The 21864-nt window shown below is 63.1% G+C and overlaps 3 protein-coding genes across 10 annotated transcripts; 2 read left to right on the top strand and 1 right to left on the bottom strand.

Moving 5' to 3' along the window:
- The first annotated feature begins 19 nt into the window (after positions 1–19).
- On the top strand, positions 20–3929 carry CPTP (ceramide-1-phosphate transfer protein). 2 transcript variants are annotated; one of them, XM_027565245.1, is made up of 3 exons: positions 20–118; positions 2116–2249; positions 2391–3929. In XM_027565245.1, the coding sequence occupies exons 2-3, from the start codon at positions 2128–2130 to the stop codon at positions 2911–2913; spliced, it is 645 nt and encodes a 214-aa protein (XP_027421046.1). In that variant the 5' UTR covers positions 20–118; positions 2116–2127; the 3' UTR covers positions 2914–3929. The 2 variants fall into 2 exon arrangements, with proteins under 2 accessions (XP_027421046.1, XP_027421045.1); XM_027565244.1 differs by having other exon boundaries at positions 46–137.
- A 98-nt stretch (positions 3930–4027) lies between these two features.
- Positions 4028–9996, top strand: TAS1R3 (taste 1 receptor member 3). Its single transcript, XM_027565246.1, has 6 exons — positions 4028–5740; positions 5832–6132; positions 6208–6990; positions 7152–7355; positions 7450–7570; positions 7701–9996. Exons 1-6 carry the CDS (start codon positions 5544–5546, stop codon positions 8663–8665), a joined length of 2571 nt encoding a protein of 856 aa, XP_027421047.1. The 5' UTR covers positions 4028–5543; the 3' UTR covers positions 8666–9996.
- On the bottom strand, positions 9548–21428 carry DVL1 (dishevelled segment polarity protein 1). Of its 7 annotated transcripts, XM_027565235.1 has the most exons (16): positions 21184–21428; positions 15970–16039; positions 15724–15845; positions 15343–15446; positions 14958–15096; positions 14654–14747; positions 14460–14529; positions 14242–14381; positions 14092–14168; positions 13935–14002; positions 13646–13798; positions 12924–13055; positions 12562–12729; positions 12268–12474; positions 11428–11467; positions 9548–10889 (listed from the first exon to the last, which is right to left on the bottom strand). In XM_027565235.1, exons 1-15 carry the CDS (start codon positions 21351–21353, stop codon positions 11457–11459), a joined length of 1725 nt encoding a protein of 574 aa, XP_027421036.1. In that variant the 5' UTR covers positions 21354–21428; the 3' UTR covers positions 9548–10889; positions 11428–11456. The 7 variants fall into 7 exon arrangements, with proteins under 7 accessions (XP_027421036.1, XP_027421030.1, XP_027421033.1 ...); XM_027565229.1 differs by lacking the exon at positions 11428–11467; XM_027565232.1 differs by lacking the exon at positions 11428–11467 and having other exon boundaries at positions 13721–13798.
- Between the last annotated feature and the right edge of the window lie 436 nt (positions 21429–21864).

Here is a 21864-nt window from a genome sequence, read left to right as displayed (position 1 = left end):
GCTGGCCCGCGCAACGGGCTTTCTGATTGGGCGGCCGGCAGCCAGTCCCGGGCGACGGGGCGGTGGAGCTGTGGCTGAGGTCCGGGCCGCCGGCCCCGCGGCTGCAGCGGCAGCACAGGTGAGCAGCTGAGGCGCAGGTGAGTGTGGCGCGACGGGCTCAAGGCGGCGCCGAGGAATCCTAGCTCAACCGAGCTGGGCCTGGGTCTTGCCGAGGGGTCGGAGCGGGACCCCCCAGGCGTGGGAGGAGGCGGCCGAGGACCTGGCCTGGACCCCGAGCCCCTGTCCCCTCCCTAGGGACTCAGCTGGAGCAGGACCCGCGCAGGACAGGGGCCCACCCTACCCGAGTGGGTCCCAGCCTGGCGCCACCTGGAGCCCCCTTCTCAGGCGAGATTTCCAGGACTTCCCCGCTCCCACCCTCTGGGCCTGGGGTGCCGGAGGGCCGCCCTCTTTTCCTGGGGACCTTCAGCTTGCCGTCAGTCTCAGGACGAGCCCTGACCTTGGGGCCATGGGCTGCCCCTGGGGGAGCCTTCGCGATTCCCTGCATCACCTCCTCGGAGCTGGCAGCCTGCCCGACCCCGCTGCGCCGCCACTGCCCTTCCTGTTGTTTCCAAGCTCTGAAAGGCTGCTGGCACCTCCCGTTGGCTGCTGGCTCAGGTTCCGGGCAGGAAGGCTAGGCCCACAGGATGGCTGGTGACCAGGAAGGTAGTCCTGAGGACCTCAGAGGCCATCTGTTTGGTGGACAGGACACTGAGGCCCTGAGAGAGGGGAGGGTTATGCTGAAAGCCTCCCAGTGTCTTCTTCCTGAGGTCAGGCACTGCTGTCCCCCACACCTGAAGACGGGGTGAGCTCACCACCGGGCACTCCACCTAGTGCCAGGCGTGTGACAAAGGCATAGGGCCTGCAGGGCCTCAGCACCCACTGGGCCCCATCAGAGGCTCCCAGCAACCTGGGTGGTGGGTAGGGCAGGATGTGCTGGCCCATTTTCCCTAAACCTGTGGGACAAGATCTTAGGTCAGTGCATGACTTGCCCATGGTATGGAAGGGATCCACGTGTGCTCTCTTGGCTGGGCTCTCACCACAGCTCAAATGGCCGCCTCCCATGCAGGCTCTCACAAGACTTCCAGCACTGAGGGCCCAGGAACCCCTGTGCCCAAAGGGGTAAGATCTTGTCCTGGACAATGAGATGAGACACAGCCTAGTCTCCAGGGCCCATCAGAGCCACACCACATTGCAGCCCTGGGCACGCAGGGAGGCAGGGGCTGGGGTGTCCAGGAGCACCTGCTAACCTTGGGCACTTGAGTGGCATGACTATGGGAATGCCAGCAGAATCTAGAGGAGTTCTGTGGCCTGGGGCACTTCTGGAGTCCCTGGGACCGGGGGAGGGCCTATGTCCAGCCTTCCTTCTGTGTGGGACATGACATCTCCTTGCCCTCTTCCTACATTCTCACCGGGCTCCAGTTACTGTAGGGGTGGAATATCTGGTGTCTGTCCTCTGGCAAACGCTGACCCCACAGCCTCTGTTCTGGGTTTTGGGATATAGCTGCAAGCATGGAAGGGCATGACGCCCCCCCTGCTTCCGCCCACAGTCTGTCTCTCCGTGGTTCTCATCCTTTTACTTGCTACGTTGGACTTCCTGTCTTTGTTAAAAACCACACACGCACACACCCACCACGAGGATGTCATCCCAGTGGGCTGGGCTGTTGGTTGCACTCACAGTGCACCCAGGTGGCTGCCTGGCTGTGCGTGGGGACTCAGCAAATACTTCTCCAGTTAGTAGGAACAGACACACCCTGGAGAGACACAGACTGTAAACAAGCAAGAAAACCTGAGCACAGATGCTTTCCACAAGTGAGATGTATCAGGTTTGAGAAGGCTGAGTTATGGGGGGCCATGCTGAAAGCAAAGGGTCCTGCTGTGGCCCAAGCAGAGCAAGGTGGCTTCTGGGGAGGAGGGGCTGACCTGGGGGTGGGAGTCCTCATGGGTTTTCACTGGGGAGCTATGGGATCCCAGCTGTTTCTTTCCAACTGCCTCTACTCCCCCTCCCCAAAATAATGACCCAAAGAGGAGCCTTCTTACCGGGAGACAACCCACAGCCCAACCCCCTGTGTGTTCCAGCTCCTGTTGAAAATGGATGACTTGGAGTCAGAGTTCAATCTGAAAGTCGTCCTGGTCAGTTTCAAGCAGTGTCTCAATGAGAAGGAGGAGGTGCTACTGGAATACTACCTCGCTGGCTGGAGGGGGCTGGTCAGGTGCGCAAGGGGCTTCCCCGGCCACACGTCCTACCTGTATCCCGTCGGCCCAGTGCAGGTCGGCCATACTCACTTGCGGCCCAGGAGGTGGGAGTGGTCTCGCCCACACCCAGGCTGAGAGTGCCTGCTTTCTTCCTGCAGGTTCCTGAATAGTCTGGGCACCATCTTCTCATTCATCTCCAAGGATGTCGTGACAAAGCTGCAGATCATGGACCAGCTGCGAAGCGGCCCCCAACAGGAGCACTACAGCAGCCTGCAGGCCATGGTTGCCTACGAAGTGGGCAACCAACTGGTGGACCTGGAGCGGCGCTCACGCCACCCTGACTCAGGCTGCCGGACGGTGCTCCGGCTACACCGTGCGCTGCGCTGGCTGCAGCTCTTCCTGGAAGGTGTCCGCACAAGCCCTGAGGATGCACGCACCTCCGTACTCTGCACCGACTCCTACAACGCCTCGCTGGCCACCTACCACCCCTGGATCATCCGCCGGGCTGTCACTGTGGCCTTCTGTGCGCTGCCCACACGCAAGGTCTTCTTGGAGTCCATGAATGTTGGGTCCTCCGAACAGGCTGTGGAGATGCTAAATGAGGCCCTGCCCTTTATTGAGCGTGTCTACAACATCTCCCAGAAGCTGTACGCCGAGCACGCCCTACTGGACCTGCCATAGGGGCTGGCGGACCCACGTGGGGTGGGCTTCCCCTGATCCAGAGGTGGGCAGGGCAGCCAGGACCCATCAGTCCCACCATGGAACTTTCTGGGCTCCCCTGTGAGCTGAGCTTGTCAGGAGCCACTCAGATTGTGCACATGGGCCACAGACGGGCTTCAACAGAGAAGGCAGTCACTGGCCATCTGCTCTGTACCCGACCTCTCCCTTGCCCAAGCGTCTCATTTTTACCCTCTACCAAGTTACACCCATGTAGTTAGGCCTCTTCTGGGTGGGTGAAGTGCTGGAGGTGGGGGGCAGGAAGGATCAGTGTTCATGGAAAAGCTGCCCCTATTTGGGGGTCAAGTCTGTGGGCTGGGGAAGTCACAGGGCCCTGGATGTAGTGTTTGCCCACCTGGGCTGTCTTGAGCCTTCTATATCAGCTAGCTGACCCCAGAACAGGGAGAAAACCCCTGGGCAGGGGTCAGCTCTGTGGGATTTCTCCCTGCCTCTGGCCTCCTCCTTAGCTAGAGGTGCACATGTCCTTGGCTGTGATAGCAGGACCTGAAGCCCCGAGGGAAGGCCTGCTCTGCCTCCACTGCCCTGCACGCACACACGGCCTCCTGCAGCCTCAAGTCTGCACAGCACAGTCCTGGATGAGAATCCCAGAAGCCCAGGACTCCTGGGCCAGCGCTCGCTTCTGCCTCCTCAGCGTCCACACATCCAGATGCTGTGTCCCCTCTTCCTGGCCCCATACTGCTCTGTCCCCATGTAGCTCAGGAGACCTAGAATGACATAACACGGGAGGGAGCCTGAGCCACTTCACCTTGGTGACAGGCTGACAGGTGACCACACCCAGCCTGGCCATCATCCAGTGATTGGGGGTCTGGTCCCACCCACTTCCTCTTTGCGAGCCCAGGATGTCAGGAGCCAAGGGGACAGTATCCACCAAGAGCAAATGTGTGTAAGTATGAGCTTTCAGGGACCCTAGGCGCTGTAATACAGGTGATGGCTTTTCCAAAATAAACAAATTGCACTTACAGAATGAAGTACTGCGCTCCAGGACAAGGGTGCTGCCAGGCCATCAGGGCAGTGTCAACCACAGGGGCATGAGGCATGTCCTTGCCAGTGTTGGGGTCCTTCCCATCTCTGTGCAAGATTGGTCCCTCAACCAGTGCCAAGGTCTGAATTATCTTCGTTGGACAGGTGAGAAGACTGAGTCACAGAATCACCTGAGTGGCTGAGTTGGAAGTGCAGATCTGAGGTCAGCTACCTCCCCTGTAGAGAGAGGAAAATCTGCCGAGCTGCAGCCAGTGGAGAGGCTGCTCTGTGCAGGGCCGTGGTCTGGACAGAAAGAGGACGTGTGTCAGGCAGGGTCCTCACAGACGCTGCTTGATGGCCAGAGCTGAACAGCAGCGCCCAGCACAAGCCACTTCCTGGTCTGCTGCTGCACCCTGTCCAGCTCTGGCCATACCCATGGGGGCCAGAGCCTAGAAGGTTACTGACAAAGGCCAGAGAGTAAGGGCTGCACGTGTGCCTGTGTGCATACGTGGGTGCTGGTGTAGGCACTGTGTGTGTGGTGTGCGTTCTGTGTGTGCTGTGCCTCGTGCGCCCTCCCTAAGGGTGTGTAGTGCGTGTGTGTGTTTGTGGTGAGCGTGCCGTCCATGTGTGCCCCCCCCAAGGCCATAGTTTCAGGCAAAGACCAGGTTCCTAGACCAATTCCGTGAACGTCTGCCAGACGCCACTGCACCCTGAAGGGCATCTCTAGCCTCCCCCAGCTCCCTTGGGTGCCTGTGGCCTGGTGTCAGTGAGGCCCCCAGACCCAGACTTGGGGAGACCAGTCCCCGGGCACCCAGTGGCTAAGCAGGAGCCACCAGCCTGGGCCTCAGGTCCATTGCCACACCTGGTGCTGGTATGACTGCTGCAGCCCATTTGGTTACAGCATTTCCTCCCTTGTTTGCATGCCTCCCCACCCAGGCCCAGCTGTGAGCTCTGTCCCTGAAGGAAGGCACCTGCCCTCTGAAACCTTGTGGCCTCCGAATCTTCTAGGCCACAGACCCTCAAGGTGCACTGTTCCCAGGCAGGCTGAGGCCATGACCCCCACCTCGGGACCCTCCCCACCCAGTCATGGGTGAGAGCCATGCTGGCCAGCCATCCACTGTACTTTTGGTTGCAGGGCTGTGCGATACCCCCCCTCAGGCTGCCCCTGGGCTTGCAGTCCACCCTGCTCCACCCCGACTATAGACAGTGCCTCCCTGGGCTGGGGGGATGGTGTGCTGCCCCACTGGCACCTCCATGACTGTCTCACATCAGCTGGAGACTCCAGGGCAACCCCTGCAGAACAGGTGGGTACCAGGGGTTTGGACACAGGTAGCAATGTCATGGGCAGTAGCTTCCTAGAGCCTGCCTGCCCAGGTCACCATCACCCAGAGGGCCTGTTGGTGCCATCAGGATAAGCCCAACGTGAGTACACCTGAGAGGCCCAGGAGGTGGGGGCGACTCCAGGGCCCCAAGGAGGCAGGTGAGCAGGCAAGCACTTTGCTAAACAAATCCTGTGCCCCTCCCCGCCTGACTCCCCATATCTGGGGCCCCAGTCTGCCCGCCCACTTGCTACTGGAAGTTCAGGTGCAAGCAGTCTGTCCTGCTGCTGGAAGATGCCGCCTGCCATGCTAGGCCTGACCTTCCTGGGCCTTGTGGCTGCACTGGGTATCAGGCCAGGGGCCCCATTGTGCCTGTCCCAGCAGCTCAGCCTGCCGGGGGACTATATTCTGGGTGGGCTCTTCCCCCTGGGCTCGGCCGATGACACCGGGCTGGGTGACAGGACGCAGCCCAATGCCACCGTGTGCACCAGGTAGGGAGGCTGGGATTGTGTGCAGGGGTGGGGCTGGGGGAGGTTGGTCAGGGGGAGAGGGGTTGGCCACCCGCAGCCCCTGTGGCCCCAGGTTGTCGGCCCCCGGTCTGCTCTGGGCACTAGCTGTGATGATGGCCGTGGAGGAGATCAACAACGCATCCACCCTGCTCCCTGGGCTGCGTCTGGGCTATGACCTTTTCGACACATGCTCGGAACCCGTGGTTGCGATGAAGCCCAGCCTGGTGTTCATGGCCAAGGCAGGCAGCCGCAGCATCGGCGCCTACTGTGACTACACGCAGTACCAACCCCGTGTGCTGGCTGTCATTGGGCCCCACTCGTCCGAAGTTGCCCTGGTCACTGGCAAGTTCTTCAGCTTCTTCCTCATGCCCCAGGTGCGCCCCCTCCCCACATCCCATCCTCCCGCCCACCTCAGGAGCCCCCGTGTCAGGAGCCGCCTTCGCCTGCAGGTCAGCTACGGTGCCACCACCGACCGGCTGAGCAACCGCGAGACATTCCCATCCTTCTTCCGCACGGTGCCCAGCGACCGCGTGCAGGCGACAGCCATGGTGGAGCTGCTGCGGGGGCTGCACTGGAACTGGGTGGCCGCCGTGGGCAGTGATGACGAGTATGGCCGGCAGGGCCTGGGCCTCTTCTCCAGCCTGGCCAATGCCAAGGGCATCTGCATCGCTTACGAGGGCCTGATGCCACTGCCCCGTGCTGGCGGCACGCGGCTAGGCTCTGTGCAGAGCCTGCTGCACCAGGTAAACCACAGCAGCGTGCAGGTGGTGGTGGTCTTCTCCTCCGCCCAAGCCACCTACAGCCTGTTCAGCTACAGCATCCGCTACAGGCTCTCACCCAAGGTATGGGTGGCCAGCGAGGCTTGGCTGACTTCAAGCCTGGTCATGACGCTACCAGGCATGGACCGGGTGGGCACGGTGCTCGGCTTCCTGCATCAGGGTGCTGAGATGCCCGAGTTCCGATCCTATGTGCAGACCCGCCTGGCCCGGGCTGCGGAGCCCGCCTACTGTGCCTCGCTAGAGGCAGGGCGGCTGGGTCTGGAGGAGCATGTGGTGGGGCCACGCTGCCCGCAGTGTGACCGCGCCTCCCCGGAGAACGTGACCGATGGGCTGCTATACCACCAAACTTTTGCCGCCTACGCAGCTGTGTACAGCGTGGCCCATGCGCTTCACAAAGCACTGCTCTGCAACTCCTCCGGCTGCCCTGCACAGGAGCCCGTGCGGCCCTGGCAGGTGAGGTCACAGAAGCTGTGCCTCTTGGCTCGTTCCCCAATTCACTGGCACCCCTGAGGAGGAGATGGGGGACGGGGAGGGGGGTCTGGCCAGTGGCGACTCCCTGCCCAGCCCCACCATCCCCTGATTCCCCCACCACCCCCTGATCTCCCCACTGCCAGCTCCTGGACAACATGTACAACATGAGTTTCCACGCATACAACCGGACCCTGCAGTTCGACACCAGCGGAAATGTGGACCTTGCTTATGACCTGAAGCTGTGGGTTTGGAGGGACCGGATGCCCATGCTGCGCACTGTGGGCAGCTTCAACGGCAGCCTGGAGCTCCAGTTCTCCAGCATGATCTGGCACACCCCAGGAAACCAAGTGAGCACCAGTCCTGCCCGGGGAGCAGGGGCGGCCCCCAGGGCTTGGGCCAGTGTGGCCAGCCACGCAGAGCCTGAGCCCTGCCGCCCGCCAGGAGCCCGTGTCCCAGTGCTCACGGCAGTGCAGGGAAGGCCAGGTGCGCCGCGTGAAGGGCTTCCATTCCTGCTGCTACGACTGCGTGGACTGCAAGGCAGGCAGCTACCAGCGCCACCCAGGTGAGCCCTCAGGGTCCAGCCCACGCTGAGGCCTGAGTGAGGGCGGGTACCATAGGGTCAGGTCTGGGGCAGAAGGAAGGCCAGGAAAGCCAGTGGTCCCCAGCATGCCCTCTCTCCTCCCTTGCCTTAGACGATGCCCTCTGCAGCAAGTGTGACCAGGACCAGTGGTCCCCAGACGGTAGTACCCGGTGCTTCCCCCGCAGGCCCAGGTTCCTGGCGTGGGGGGAGCCGGCTGTGCTTGGGCTGCTCCTGCTGCTGGGCATCGTTCTGGGTCTGGTGCTGGTGGCCCTGGGACTCTTCACCTGGCACCGGGACAGCCCACTAGTTCAGGCCGCAGGGGGACCCCGGGCCTGCTTCGGCCTGGCCTGCCTGGGCCTGGTCTGCCTCAGCGTCCTCCTGTTCCCTGGCCGGCCCAGCACTGCCAGCTGCATGGGCCAGCAGCTGCTGCTCCACCTCCCCCTCACCGGCTGCCTGAGCACACTATTCCTGCTGGCAGCCGAGATCTTTGTGGGCTCAGAGCTGCCACCCAGCTGGACAGACTGGCTCCATAGCTGCCTGCGGGGGCCCTGGGCCTGGCTGGTAGTGCTGCTTGCCATGCTGGCAGAGGCGGCGCTCTGCTCCTGGTACCTGGCAGTCTTCCCGCCAGTGGTTGTAACAAACTGGCATGCGCTGCCCACGGAGGCACTGGTGCACTGCCGTGTGAGCTCCTGGATCATGTTCGGAGTGGTGCATGCCACCAATGCCATGCTGGCTTTCCTCTGCTTCCTGGGCACCTTCCTGGTACAGAGCCGGCCTGGCCACTACAATAGCGCCCGTGGCCTGACCTTTGCCATGCTGGCCTACTTCATCACCTGGGTCTCCTACATCCCCCTCTTTGCCAATGTACATGTGGTCTCCCACCCCCCTGTGCAGATGGGCACCATTCTCTTCTGTGTGCTGGGCATCCTGACCACCTTCCACCTGCCTAAGTGCTACCTGCTGCTGTGGCGGCCAGACCTCAACACCCCCGAGTTCTTCTTGGGAGGGGGTCCCAGCGATGCCAGAGGGCAGGGCGGCAGTGGGCACGGGGAGGAGACTCAGGGGAAAAACAAGTGATCCTTGAGTCAGTGACCTCACCCCAGTGAATTCAGACCTCGTTGAGGTATCCCCAAACCAAGTCTCCATGCAGCAACCTGAAGACTGTGCTTTGACTCCACTGAGACTCACAGCCCTAGATTCTGCTCACGTTGACCCCAGAGTGACCTCCAGAGTGCATAAGCAGCCTCAGCCCAATGGGATCTCATCACCTGGGGCCCCAGAGTTAGGCTCTGTCTTGTCCTGGCCGAGCCCTGGCCTACACAGGTGACCCAGCCCCACTGTTCCAGTCAGAGGCCCATAGAGGATTCTCGGGGCTCCATGAATCCTACACTGAGCGCTCAGGGAAGACCCCAGGGACCACATGAAGGCAAAGCTGGGTGTCACTTGCCTGGCTGGGCCCAGTGGGAGGCCCCCACCCAGCATCCTCTCCAAGCATCACAAGAGTGGGATATTGGGAGGTGGGTGGGGCTTTCTCAACCCCTCTGCAGGGGTGTGTACCTGACCTGGGCCCCAGCATAAGGCAGAGGCCTCCTCAGAAGGGAGGGGGCACCCAGCTTCCTTCTCTCTCCCTGGCCGGTGAGCCAGCAGAATGGGGGCCAGTCACCTCCAGCACCACGGACAGAGCCCAGGCAGGGTTGGGGGGTCAGCACTATGGCCAGCACCAGCCACAGGGACCCCTACCCCCCACCCCACCCCTGCCCCAGAGCCAGGAGCCAGCACCACAGATACAAGACTGCCTGCCAGGTCAGCTGTGGGCAGGGCCTTGGTGAGCTGGCACCCAGAGGACAGCACCAAGCCAGTCCTGGGTCAGTTCTCAACTGGACCCTGGGGAAGTTGACCCAGCCCCTGCATCCCAACCTCCTGAAGTGTGGAAGAGACACAGGTCACACATCAGTCCCATAAAATTAAACGATTTTTAGTGTTTAAAATAGCATTTACACAGAAGCAGCTCTATTAACTATCTGGATGATGCTCCCAACTAGATATAGTATCTACAGTGCAGACATGTGCAGGCCAGAGACGCCGGACGGAAGCGACGTGTATGTGTGTGTGCGTGCGTGGGTGGGTGGGTGGGATGCCACCCCAAGATCGCGAGGAAGGCTGAGCTGGCCATGCCCTCTGCTCTAAACTCTGCCCCTGCAGCAGCTGTGCGCGTCTGTGGCCCTCCCCCGCTCAGGGTCCCCCATCCTGCCGCCTCCCCCTCACTGTCTTCCCGCACACCTCCAGACATGACCTGTGTCCCTGCAGGGGGGATACACGAAACTGTTCCGGTGGTTGGGGTAGGGGACAGCTGACTTGGCCGCCACCCCACAGAGCACACAGGCCAGACAATAAATAAATAAATTAGATCCCTACCTTGGGCAGCCACAGAGGGACCTTGGGGCTATGATTCTAACCCCGAGAGGAACCCCCCAATCCTGGCCTAGGCAAGATGGGTGGGGCCTGTGAACCTGGTGGGGCCCAGGCCTAGTGGCCACCTCTCAGCTCAGTTTGAGGCCCCATGTGCAGCTCTGTGGGCAAGCTGGGGTCCCTGAGGCATATGCCAAGAGGAGAGGGTCAGACTTGCCTAAGCACAGGGAGATGCCCCTCCTGCCCAGGGTCTGCACTGACAGCTCCAGCCAGGGATGGATGAGCCACCATCCAGATCACGGTGGTCTGGGCTGCCCTCAGCCCCTCCCCTCCAGCCTGCTGCCACTTTGTCCAGGCCCAGACTCCATGGCAGCAAGCACAGGTCTAACCTGGAATGGCCGCTAAGGCAAGCCCACACAAGCTCCAGGAGCAGAGCCCTCCTGCAAGAGCAGGACTCTGGGACTCCCCACAGCAGGGCTGGGCCGAAGGCACTCTCGCCTCGGTCACATGATATCCACGAAGAACTCACAGGGGTTCCCCATGGCCTTTTGGAAGGACTGGCGGCTGCCCGTCAGCTCTGGCGGGACAGCGGCCAGCTCCCGGACAGGTGGCCCCCCAGGTGGCCCACCCACCACTGAGTAGGCCTTTGTCAGGGGGTGCAGCGGGGGGAGCCCTGGGGCGGCGGCTGAGGCCTGGCTGCGTGGGCTGCTGCCACGGCTGAGCTGGCTAGGGGGACGCTCCCGCCAGCCACTGCCACCCGCCCCGCTTGGCGCTGTGTGGTCTGACTCGCTGCCACTGCCCCCAGCTCCAGCCGACCGGCTCTCCTTCTCGCGGCCCAAGGCCCGACGGCTGCTCCCGCCAGCACTCCGGGTGGACCCACTGCTTTTGCTTCCTGGGGTCAAGAACGGGGGAGAGGAATGGGATGGTCAGTACTAGACCTTGCCTCTTCCAAGACAGACGGCCATGGCCGGGACCACCAGGGGCAACACCAGCGGTCCTGAGCGGGTGCAGGTTGGGGTGGGCAGCCATGCAGATGTGAGGGCTGGACTGGCCCAGCCCAGGGAAGCAGGAGCAGCTGCAGCAGGCAGAGAAGAGATGCAGTTGTGGGGGGTGGGGGGTGGGGGGCAGGGCGGGCAGTGGCAGACAGGCAGGGATGCTCCAGGGCCAGCTTGGTCCCCACTCCTCACACCAGTGCCTGGATCGAGGGCCGTTTTGCAGCTGAGAAACGGAGGCCCAGAGGAGGCCATGTGCCCGGGGCACTGCCAGCCATCGTGGGCTCCCCACCCAAGACCCGCCTTTCATCTGCCCCCAGAGCCCTGGCCGGCTACTCAGCTCAGCCCCTCCTGGGCACTCAGGACATGTCGGGAACCTGAAGATGCCCACTGGCTAGGGACGTGCGGAGGGGGACGCCGAGCAGGACCCTGGCTTACCGGCCCCGAGGGTCCGCTCCGCTAGTCCTTCAGTCTAAGGCTTGCTCAGCACAAAGCAAGGGATAGAGGAGTTACACACCAGCGGCCGGGCACCCACACCGCCAGCTGGGCCTGTGCAAGGTCCACCGGCGCCCAACACGCTTCCCCTTGGACACTGCTGCCCCTGATCCACTGTTCTCTCTCCCCATCCCCTCCTGGGTCCACCAAGCCACCCACCAGACCTCTCCCCAGACACTGGGGGCATGTGCCCACTGGCCTTAGCACCCGACATGCTTCCCTTTGGAGACTGCTGCCCCTAATCCATTGTCCTCTCTCCCTATCCCCTTCTGGGTCTACTGAGTCACCTACCAGATCTCTCCCCAGGTGCTTTTAGGAGCATGTGCCCATGGGCCTCACTAACCCCCGACTCAGCCTCAGGACAGTGTCCCAACAGGTGCTCCTCTGTGACACCACAACCCCCCTGCTCAGCTTCCCTTCACGTCCCAGCAGCGGGCTGCAGCTATCTATGGAACTGTCACCTCTGCTCCCTGCTGTGCTGCAGGTGCTGGAGGGAGGGTCCCAGGACCCCTCTGCTGCTCCCCCACCCTGGGCCATCACATCCCATGCCCCCATTTCCACACCATCTCTCTCTGCCTTTGCCACGTCTGGACCACCAGCACACCCACACAACCCCTTAAGACTCTAAGCTCTTCTCCCCAGCCTCTGACCACTCACCCCTTTCAGAAGAAGCCACCCAGGGCCCGAGCACAGAGCAGATGGGAGTGCAGGGCAGGGGGCGGGCACGCAGGGCAGAGCCAGGCTGTGGGGGATGGGGCTGGGCTTGGAGGTAGGGGCCCTCACCTTCACTCTGCTGACTCCCAGCACTGCCGCTGCCGTAGCCGAAGCCAGGGTCCTGATATGCAGGCGGGAAGCAGGGCGGGGGCCCTGGGTACTGGTAGGGGTAGCCCTGACCCAGAGGCCAGGGGGCAGCCGGGTGGGGCAGTGGGGCCAGCGTGTCCTGATCAGAAGCCCCACTAGAGCCACTGTTGAGGTTCAGGGCGGCAAGATCTGCGAGAGGGGAGGGCAGAGGGAGTGCGGGTGAGGGTGGGGAGGGCGGCCTTCCCTTCTGGGACTCCACTCCGCAGCCCCACTCACTGCTGCACAGGTCCCCGAAGACGTAGTAGCACTGCTCTGAGAAGGTGACCTTGTTGACTGTGTGCCGCAGGAAGCCACGCTTCAGCATGCTGCTGGCGTACTTGCGCGCCTCCCGCCGCTCGCGGAAGCCCTCCAGGTGCGCGTACAGCCAGTCCACCACATCTGCCCCTGGGTGGCAGCAGGCAGCAGTCAGGACAGGGACCCGGTCCCGCCCCCTCACCCCCAACCACCCCCACCCACCCACCCACTGCTTGCGGAAGCCCTCCAGGTGCAGGCACAGCCAGTCCACCACATCTGTGCCTGCGTGGCAGCGGGCACGTCAGGCAGGGACCTGGCCCCAGCCCCGGGTACAGGACCCTCACCGATGACGGCATTGGCGATGGTGATCTTGAGCCACATGCGGTCCCGGATTTCCAGGCCCGAGTCCGGCAGCTGCATGACCCGGACAACAGCACCCATGTCGCTCTTCACCGTCAGCGGCGCCTCCTCCAGCTCTGCAAGGCATGGCCCCCTCCTCAGCCCGAGTGGCTGACGGGCGGCACAGGGTCAGAACAGACCCCAGGCCCGGCCTGCTTCCCCACTTCAGAGGCCAGGCTCTGCTGGCCAAGCAACTGTGGGGCTCAGTGCCAGCGCTCAATGGCCCTGCAGGGTCAGGGAACAGGCACTAGGCGGGAGGGGTTTGGACCTGCATCTCCCACCCTGTCCAGCTAGGGCAAGGCCCCCTGACCCTGCAGACCAGAGCCCCAGGGGCCAATATCAGGCGTCTTCTACCCCCTCCCCTGCGGGCTGGGGCTATTAGTCATGTTAGTGGCAGGAAAGCAGGGTGAGGGCCCCACACAGGCACCTGCCTCTCCCTGCCCCCGCCACGCAGACCCCAGGGCTCACTGAGCCCCTCCAGGCATCTCCCACTCCCATTGCTGGGACAGAGAGCAGGGAGGAGGGCGGGACCAGGCAGCCCTACATCTGATCATGAGGACCCGGCAGCACCGTGAATACTCAAGGCTGGTGTGGCCCTCAGGGGCGACCGCACCCAGTGAGTGCCTGGCCAGAGCCTCGGTTCCCAACCTTGTGAGCTGCCACTTACGCGGAGCGCCAGGCACAGAGCTGGTTAGTGAGGAGGAGCTGGTGCGCGTGACGGCGCTGGAGCAGGGGCTCGTACCATAGCGGGGCAGGGCTCCCGTCAATGCTGCCGTGTGGGACAGCCAGGCAGCTGGGTCGATGGGCCGAACTGGATCCGCTGGGCAGCCATAGCATGGCAACAGACGGACAGATGGATGGTGTTGGGGGGAAGTGGAACACAGGACAGAGAAGAAGCCCTTCAGGCTGGGCTAGGTGCCCCACTCCCACCCCACTGGCCCCAGGGGGTCACTCACCCCTCGGGATGGTGAAGTAGCTGCGGGGCGTTGGGTCCCAGCACTTGGCCACCGTGAGGCTGATGGGCCTGTGGGGTGGGCGGGTCACAAGGTGACCCAGGCGGCCCCCTCCCATCCACTGTCCCACCCCTACATGTGTCACCCCCACACGCCTCACCCCGTCTGGGACACGATCTCCCGCAGGACTCGCACAGCATCATCGTTGCTCATGTTCTCGAAGTTGACGTCGTTCACCTGGGGGCAAGAGGTCAGCATGGTGGGTGGGGGTGCTGCTCTTCCCCCCACCAGAAGCTCTCCCAGCCCGCACCTGCAGCAGCATGTCGCCTGGCTCGATGCGGCCATCAGCAGCAACAGCCCCACCCTTCATGATGGAGCCGATGTAGATGCCACCGTCGCCCCGGTCATTGCTCTGGCCCACGATGCTGATGCCCAGGAAGTGGTGCCTCTCTGCAGGGCAGGGTGGGTGGTGAGCAGGTGTGCCCCCAGCACCACTGTGCCCTGCCCAGCACCCCCCAGAGGCCTCACCCATGTTGAGTGTGACGGTGATGATGTTGAGGGACATGGTGGAGTCCGTGATGCTGCTGAAAGAGGAGGCCTGTAGGGGACGCCAGGTGAGGGGCTGTGAGTGGGACCCATCTGCCCGCCCCAGCCTACACCTGCTCAGTCCACACCTGACTGGTTCACACCTGCCAGCCCACACCTGCCCAGTCTGCACCTACCCGGTCTGTCTGCCGCAGGCGCTGTTTCCGCCGCCGGCGCTTGTGTTTCCGGATGAGCCTGGAGGAGGTGCTCTGCTCCGTGGAGCTACTCAGCCTGGGGGGGCCCAGAGTCAGGGTCTGGCCACCCCCACACAGTTGAACTCAAAGGGGCAGGGACAAGGCTGAACCTGGGGAAACCATCCCCACCCTGCAGACAGTGAGCAGCCAGCAGGGTGTCCTGCCCATGTGCACACGCACATGCATATATACATGTGTGGTCCAGGGCACACACCCTGCCCCAACTTACACCCCCACCCTCACCCACCGGCTTGTGTTGTCATCTTCATCCGAGTCGATGAAGCTGCTGGACTCAAGTTCACTGCTCAGCACGGTGGACGCACTGTCAGGGGGCAGCCCCAGGTCCCGCCGCCGGTCCCCCCTTGGGTGCCCGTTGGTCCGGGCTGCTGTGGGGACAGCAGGGACGGGGCCTGGCCATGGGATCCCCTGGAAGTCATGGGAAGCCCCTGCAACCTCATGCACGCTTTCACCTGGGAGCTGGCAGGGTGACTGCAGGGCTGCTGAGGGGTCACTAGGGTCCAGAGTATTTGGGTCTGGAACCTCTGCCAAGGGACCCCCAGGGGAAGAGGGGCCAGCAGGGGCTTGGGGTGCCCACGGGGGTCCCAGGGAGGTCAAGGGCATGGCCTCATTACCCTCTTCACGGTTCCGGCGTCGGGCTCGCTCCCGCCGGTGGCTGACCAGTGACTCCGTGCCAGTCTCGTTATCCATCCCATCGCGGCTGCCGGCCACATTCGGGCTGTGCCGAGGAGGGCTGGGCTGGGGCGGCCAGGCCACTCATGCCTCAAACACCCTCTCAGCTCCTCTCCTCCCAACATCCAGTGGGACCTCAACTCCAGCAGAGCCCCCATCTACCCGCCGGCCCACTCTGGGCCTCTCCACTTGCCCCTCCTCTGCTGACCAGCACCTACTGACCGTGGGTCCCTGCTCAGCTGCCCCTCCCCACTTCCAACAGGCTGGCAGGACGCAAGCCCCTCAGCTCCACTGGGCTCAGCACAGCCCCCCAGAATCCTTACTGGAAGGAGGGAGGCCGGGAGTCCCCGATGCCACCTGTCCGCTCAAGAGGCGGGGGCAGGTCTGTGTGTCCATCAGTGCCCTGAGACCCTGCATCCGAGTGAGCACCCTCAGCCAGAACCAGCTGTAGACAAGAGCAGGGCTCAGGAACCAGCGTCCAGGTGACCCCAGCAGGGCACCGGCATGGGCAGTCACCTTCTTCCACTCCCACCAGCCCAGGGCCCTCTGCCAGCATCCCATGGACTTACCCAGGAGACCACACGGCCGTTGAAGCAGGGCAGCTTGGCATTATCGTCAGAGATCTCCTCCTTTACAACCCTGCAGGCAGACGCAGCTGTGAGGCAGCCACACTGGGGCCTGCTCCCATCACTGGGCTCTGGACTAAGGCCCCCAGCTTGTCCGGGGTGTGGGTCACATGGGGTATCTGGCCACACGGGGCATCCGGCCACACACCCATATGCCAGTCTGTGCGGATGCCCTCACCCAGCACCTCCGCTTCTGGGGACCATCACCATCCTTCCAAGGACTCCACCCAGGGCCCATGGGGCCCAGATACAAATACAAGTATCCTCCTTGCTCTGTGTGACTCCCCCAGACTTTGTATTGTGACGGCAGGGCTCAGTTCACAGCAGGCTTCAGCACAAGTAGGGTGTGGGCAGAGCCCCCAGGAGATGCACGGCACACAGACCTGCAAGCTCACACTCCAGGAACGGGCCACCACCCTCCTGACCTGTTGGCCCAGCCAAGGAGACAGAAACAGATCCCCACTAACAACACTGGCCCAACTCGAAGGGCGGACAAGTGCAGGGCCAGCAGGGCCCATGGAGAAGCCTCAGGCCCTGAAGGTCACCAGCTCTACCCACTGCCCAACGGCTAGCCTGGCCTGTCCCTTCATGCTGCCCCCAGCAGGTGGGCCGGTGGGGACAGGAGAGGCAGGTGGCCAAGGCCCAGTGCAACTCTAACTGGGAAGGAAGCCAATGACCCTGGGGTCAGAAACAGGTTGGGGAGGTCCAGGAGTCCGGTTCAAAGGGGTGAGAAGGGTAGCAGAGAAGGGCCATGGGGCAGGGCAGACAGTGCTGTGGCCCAGACACATCCCACACTGTGGCCTCCCGGAGGCCCAGGGAGCAGGGTAGGCAGGGCGGGGCCAGCAGCAGGCCCCTGGAGCGCAGCCCTGCCCAACACCGCAGATTTCCACACCTGGGATGAGGGCCCAGTGTAGAAATAGGAGCTACAGACCAAGCAGGAAGTAGCCTCGTGGCCTCTGGGCCCAGACACCTCAACTCGGCATGTCCGAGGCAGCAGCAGGGGGCAGGAGGCCCCAGAGAGCAAGGCTCCAGTCCACCCCACCCACCAGGAGAGGCCCAAGACCTCAGGGCAGAGTGCACAGAGGAGACAGGGCAGCCTGGAGGGGGCACTCCGCCAGGGTCCTATGGTGACTCCATCAGATGCCTCCCAGGCCAGCCACACAGGCACAAATGAGGTGGACAAAACAATGGACAAGAGTCATTTCTCAGGAGCCCCTCTCCCCAGTGAGGAACAGACAAAGTGTCTGCAGCCTCCATCATGCACCACAGTCCGGCAGAGCTGAGCTCTGAGGAGGCCGAGACCCAGCCCAAGATGACAGAAGGTGTCACCACATGAAGACCTGTGGTGGCCTGGGGACACTTGGGGTTCTGCTGGCTGCAGCCAGGAGACAGGGGGTTGCAGCAAGCCCTCCAGGGGACCCAACAGGCCCCAAGCACCACCTCTGAGTCACTGCAGCAAGAGACCCAGGGGGACCTGGTTCTCACTTCACAGCCCAGGTGGCCTGGCCCGCAGCCTCCCCTCCCTCCCTGCACTCATGTTCCCGCCCTTTTGACTCACAGCACAAGGTCCATGGGGCTTCCCAGAGGTGGACACCTCAGGCGGCACCCTGAACCCCCACTGCCTGCACGGCCAGTGCCTCCAGACAATCGGTCACCCAGAGCTGCCTGAGGCCCCCATGCAGCCCACTCACACATGAATGCCCTCGACCAGGGCCCAGAGGCCCTGCTTCCCCAGTCCTCTCCAGTCTGAGAGATATACACCTTCTGGTCAGAACTAAAGGGCACCCAGCCTTCCCCCTGGGGGTCAGGGCATCGAGGAGCAGCTAGTCAGGATAGCAGGGAGGGAGAGGGAGGGCCTTGCCTTCCCCAGGGGCACGCCCAGCACCAGGGGCACGGTGCTGCCCATCCCTAGTGATGGCCAGGAACAGGGACGAGGTTGGGGGTGGGGTTTGGGGAGGCCTCAACCAACCCTGGGGAAATGCCCCCCAAACAACCAGAGCGCCTTCCCTGAACCTGAGAGTAGACCTCAGGAGCTGTGGTCAGCAAAGACACGAACCCTCAGGGTGGCCACCCAGGGGAACCTCCATTGGCATGTTGCCCCCAGCTCTGGGATTCCTGGTGAGATCCATGATAACCTGGAACTTGGGCTGTCCAGCCCCACCCGCCACCCCCGCAGACGCGCCCCAGCCAGGAATCTGCTCAGAGCAGGGCCCATACAGAACAGGCTCCCTGCTCCGAGCCAGGAGCCCAGGGACCCTTGGGCTTCCAGAGACCCAGTGGGATGCCCCGCCTGTGTCCTCAGAGACACAGGGGTGCCCCAGGAGTCAGGATCCTCAGTTCCCACAGAGCCTTCATCTGTCCCCCTACTGCCTCCTGACCAGGCTTGGGCTCTGAAGGCTCCAGGGTGAACGGTCTAGACCCTAGACGCTCCACGCCTGACCGCAAGCTCCAGGGGGTGAGGCATCTAGAACCTCTCAACACCAGGGGCACTGGCTGCAGAGGGCAGAGCTGCAGAGGGCAGAGTGGGAGCTCAGGCAGCCTAGACCAGGCCAAGCACAGCCCCCACCACAGCCCCCAGGGCCCACAGACAGATGGCCCTGCAGACCAGAGCTCCTGGCCCAGAGATGCAGGGCCCAGGGCCACTGCCAAGTCCAGGGAGGCCTGGAGTCCACAAGGCAGTGGAAGCCTGTGAGCATGGCTGCACACCAAGCCCAATGCTTAGCACCTCTGGGTCAGACCAGCACAGGCTCTGAGAGCCTCCCCAGCTTCACTGGGACACACAGCTATGACCTGGATGGGAAGAGTGGGAGGGAGGTGCAGGACTCTCTACCCACTTGCCAAAGATGCTCTACCCACTTGCCAAAGATGCTCATGGAGAGTGGGGCCTGGCCAGAGCAAGTGGCTATGGCCACACCTTAGACTTAGCAAGGTTTCCCTTCCTGGCCAGAGAGGCCAAGAACTGAGACTTTAGGAACAGAGGCCTCAGCAGGGTCAGGGACCTCACAGTCCCCAATCTGAGGCCACCCCTCTCATAAGGGGGCCACTTCCCCAGCCCAGCCAGGGCCTGACCCCTCTTTCTCCAATCTCCAGCTATATCCATTAGGTAGCCAAGGTGAGACTCTAGCTCTCATTTATACTAAAGTGTGGGTGACTAATCAGACACTCCCAGAGAAAATTTATTCCACTGAGTAAATGATTCTACAGAATAAACAGAACCTGGAACTCTGTAGGTAGATCTCAGGAGAGGGAAAGAAGGAAGCAGATCCCCTCCAAGGGTCCCTGAGGCCAACAGGCCACCAACCACAGGTCTGGGGGTGGGAGTGGAGGATAAGATGAGCCACCCCTGCTCTGTCTGCCCATGCCCACTGCACCTTCCAGAGTCACCCCAATCCCTCCCTCTGTCCCAGCCCAGCCTACCAGCCCGGTCTTGTTCCCTCCCTCACATCCCAGTCATGCTTAGACAACCTGAAGAACACCTACTCTTGCTTCAAGACCCATATCTTGCCTGCCCACCATGACCTCCTGGGCCAGGGCACCCATGGGTCCTGAAAATCCTCTAGCAGGCACAGCCTCTGCTGAGAGTGCACCTGGCGTGGGGCAGGGGTCTCTGCAGCTCAGTGGCTATTAGACACAGTAGGAGGGTCGGTCCCTCAGGCTGCACCCCAGATCATGGTCCCAGGGCAGCAACCTGGGGGGTTGGGCACACAGTTTGTCACACACTCCCTTCAGTGTGTGAAAGAGCATGTGTGATTTCAGTAATTTTTGTTAAAATGATAAACTAAGTTAAAAAACAAAAGCACCCTTTCACATACCTGATGCTCACAGCCAAAGCAGAGCAGGCTCAGAGAAGTGAGACTGTAGGCGATCAACCAGCTGAGGCGGGTAGGGGGCAGCCAGTGGCCAGGACCAGGCTCCCCAGTCTATGCCCTACCCTGTGAAGCCTGGCCTGGGGGCAGCTCCTAACCTGAGCCCAGCAGGGCTGGGGGCTGCCAAGGACCCATTCCTCGTTCTCTGCCTCTCCCTGGTGTTTAGGGTATGAGACAGTCTAGTTGCCCCCATGTCCCTCAGGCCTCCCTGGGAGCCACAAAGTGGCCTCAGCTTAACCTGACCTGGGACTGCCCAGGGCCAGCGCAAACCACAGAATCCAGGAAATGGCCTCAATGTCAAAGTCCTAAGACGCAGCCACAGACAAGGACACGGGCTGCCTAAGGGCGCCCAAGCACACCTGCTCGACCCAGGCGGCCTCTGGGTGCCCCCCCAGCACTGCCGAGCGGGGGACTCAGGTTACCCGTGGTTGTGCTGGGTCAGGGCTCGAGCGTCCAGGCAGCCTCCAGTTCACCACTCACCATTCCAGAGGCCTGGCCCGGCACAAGCAGGAAGTCCCCTCAGCCGGGACAGCCACCCCTAAGGGCAGACGTGGGAACTCTGACCCAGAGGCTGCCCGAGTCAGCAGCTGGCCTGCACTGCTCTCAGGAACCCAAGTGGCATGTAGTTCAGCAGGGACACAGGCCCTGTGGCCAGCAACCCCAAGGCTGGGGTGGGTGGAATAAAGCCCCATGTTGCCCAGTGACCCTTGGCCCCTGCCCTGTCCTGAGGACCCTGGAGAAGGGGGCCAGAAGAATGCTGTTTTAAGCCTCCAGAAACTTCTGCAGACCCCTGCAGACAGATCTGTGCCCTTGTCCCGGATCACCTCATTTCCCCCGTGCTAACTAGGAGACCCACTGGGTGGCTGGCACCCTGTCCCCTCCCTAACCCCTTCCCCCCAACGCTTGGAAACTCCTCTGACCCCAAGCCTCATGAATCCCACCTGCCCTCCACATAAGGGGGTCAGCAGACCCTGAGTCTGACAGGTGCCAAGATGGGATTTCGGAGGTCCACTTCGACTACAGACCTCCACCACAAGTAACACACACTCAGAACAGGGCCCAGGGTGAATGGAGAAGCCAGGACTGCTGTCCGCCCACCGTCCAGTGCTCTCAGACCCCGGGACAGGCAGTCAGGGGCCCAGGCGTCCCATGCTCAGAGCACAGACAGGTGGGACACACGCACCAGGGCGCGCAGACACCGCCCAGGTCACAGTCCCAGGATCCCCTGCCCTGCCTGGCCGGACAGGTGCCTACCGCGCGCACCCGCGCACAGGCCCTACGTCCCACTGACCCGAAGTCCTGGTCCATGGACTTGAAGAAGAATTTGTAGGCGTGCACGGGCCGGTTGCTGAGCACGTTCTTGAAGTCGGCCAGCGTGACGCGCTCGGGCGCCACCGGCAGCTTGACCAGGTACGGCGTCTCCTCCTCATCCATGTGATAGATGATCTTGGTCTCCGCCATGGCGCGGCGCTCAGGCCCGGCCCGGGCCTCGGACGCGGGCGCCTCCCCGCTGCCGGCCCGCGCCCCGCCCGCGCGCCGCTCCCGGCCCGGCCGCGACCAGGCCCCCGCGTCCCCGCCCGGCCGCTCCGGCCCCGCCCGCCCTGCCGGCCTCAGCCCAGGCCCTGGCCCCGGTCCCGACTCCGCGAGCACCCCGGCTGCTGCCCCGCCGCCCACGGCCGCCCATGCGCCCCGGGCCCGGGACGCAGGCAGGGAGGGCGCGAGGCCCGCCGCGTCCGTGCGCCCCGCCGCCGCCCCCTCGGGCCGCGCGTTAAAGGGACCGCGGATCCGGCTACGAGCGGCCGCTGGGGGCGCCCGAGAGCGGCGTGCCTGACGTCACCGGGCGGCCAGCGGCGTGGGGGCGGGGCTGCGCACGCGCGCCTGGGGGGCGGGGCGCGCTAGGGGCGGGGCCTCCTGCCGTGTCCAGGCCTGGAGCCTAGGGCGCGCGCTCCCGGCCTTCGCCACGCGCATTGGT

This window comes from Bos indicus x Bos taurus, chromosome 16 (genome assembly GCF_003369695.1).
Source record: "Bos indicus x Bos taurus breed Angus x Brahman F1 hybrid chromosome 16, Bos_hybrid_MaternalHap_v2.0, whole genome shotgun sequence".
NCBI classification, from domain to species: domain Eukaryota; kingdom Metazoa; phylum Chordata; class Mammalia; order Artiodactyla; family Bovidae; genus Bos; species Bos indicus x Bos taurus.
This window is presented reverse-complemented; position numbering and strand designations above follow the sequence as displayed.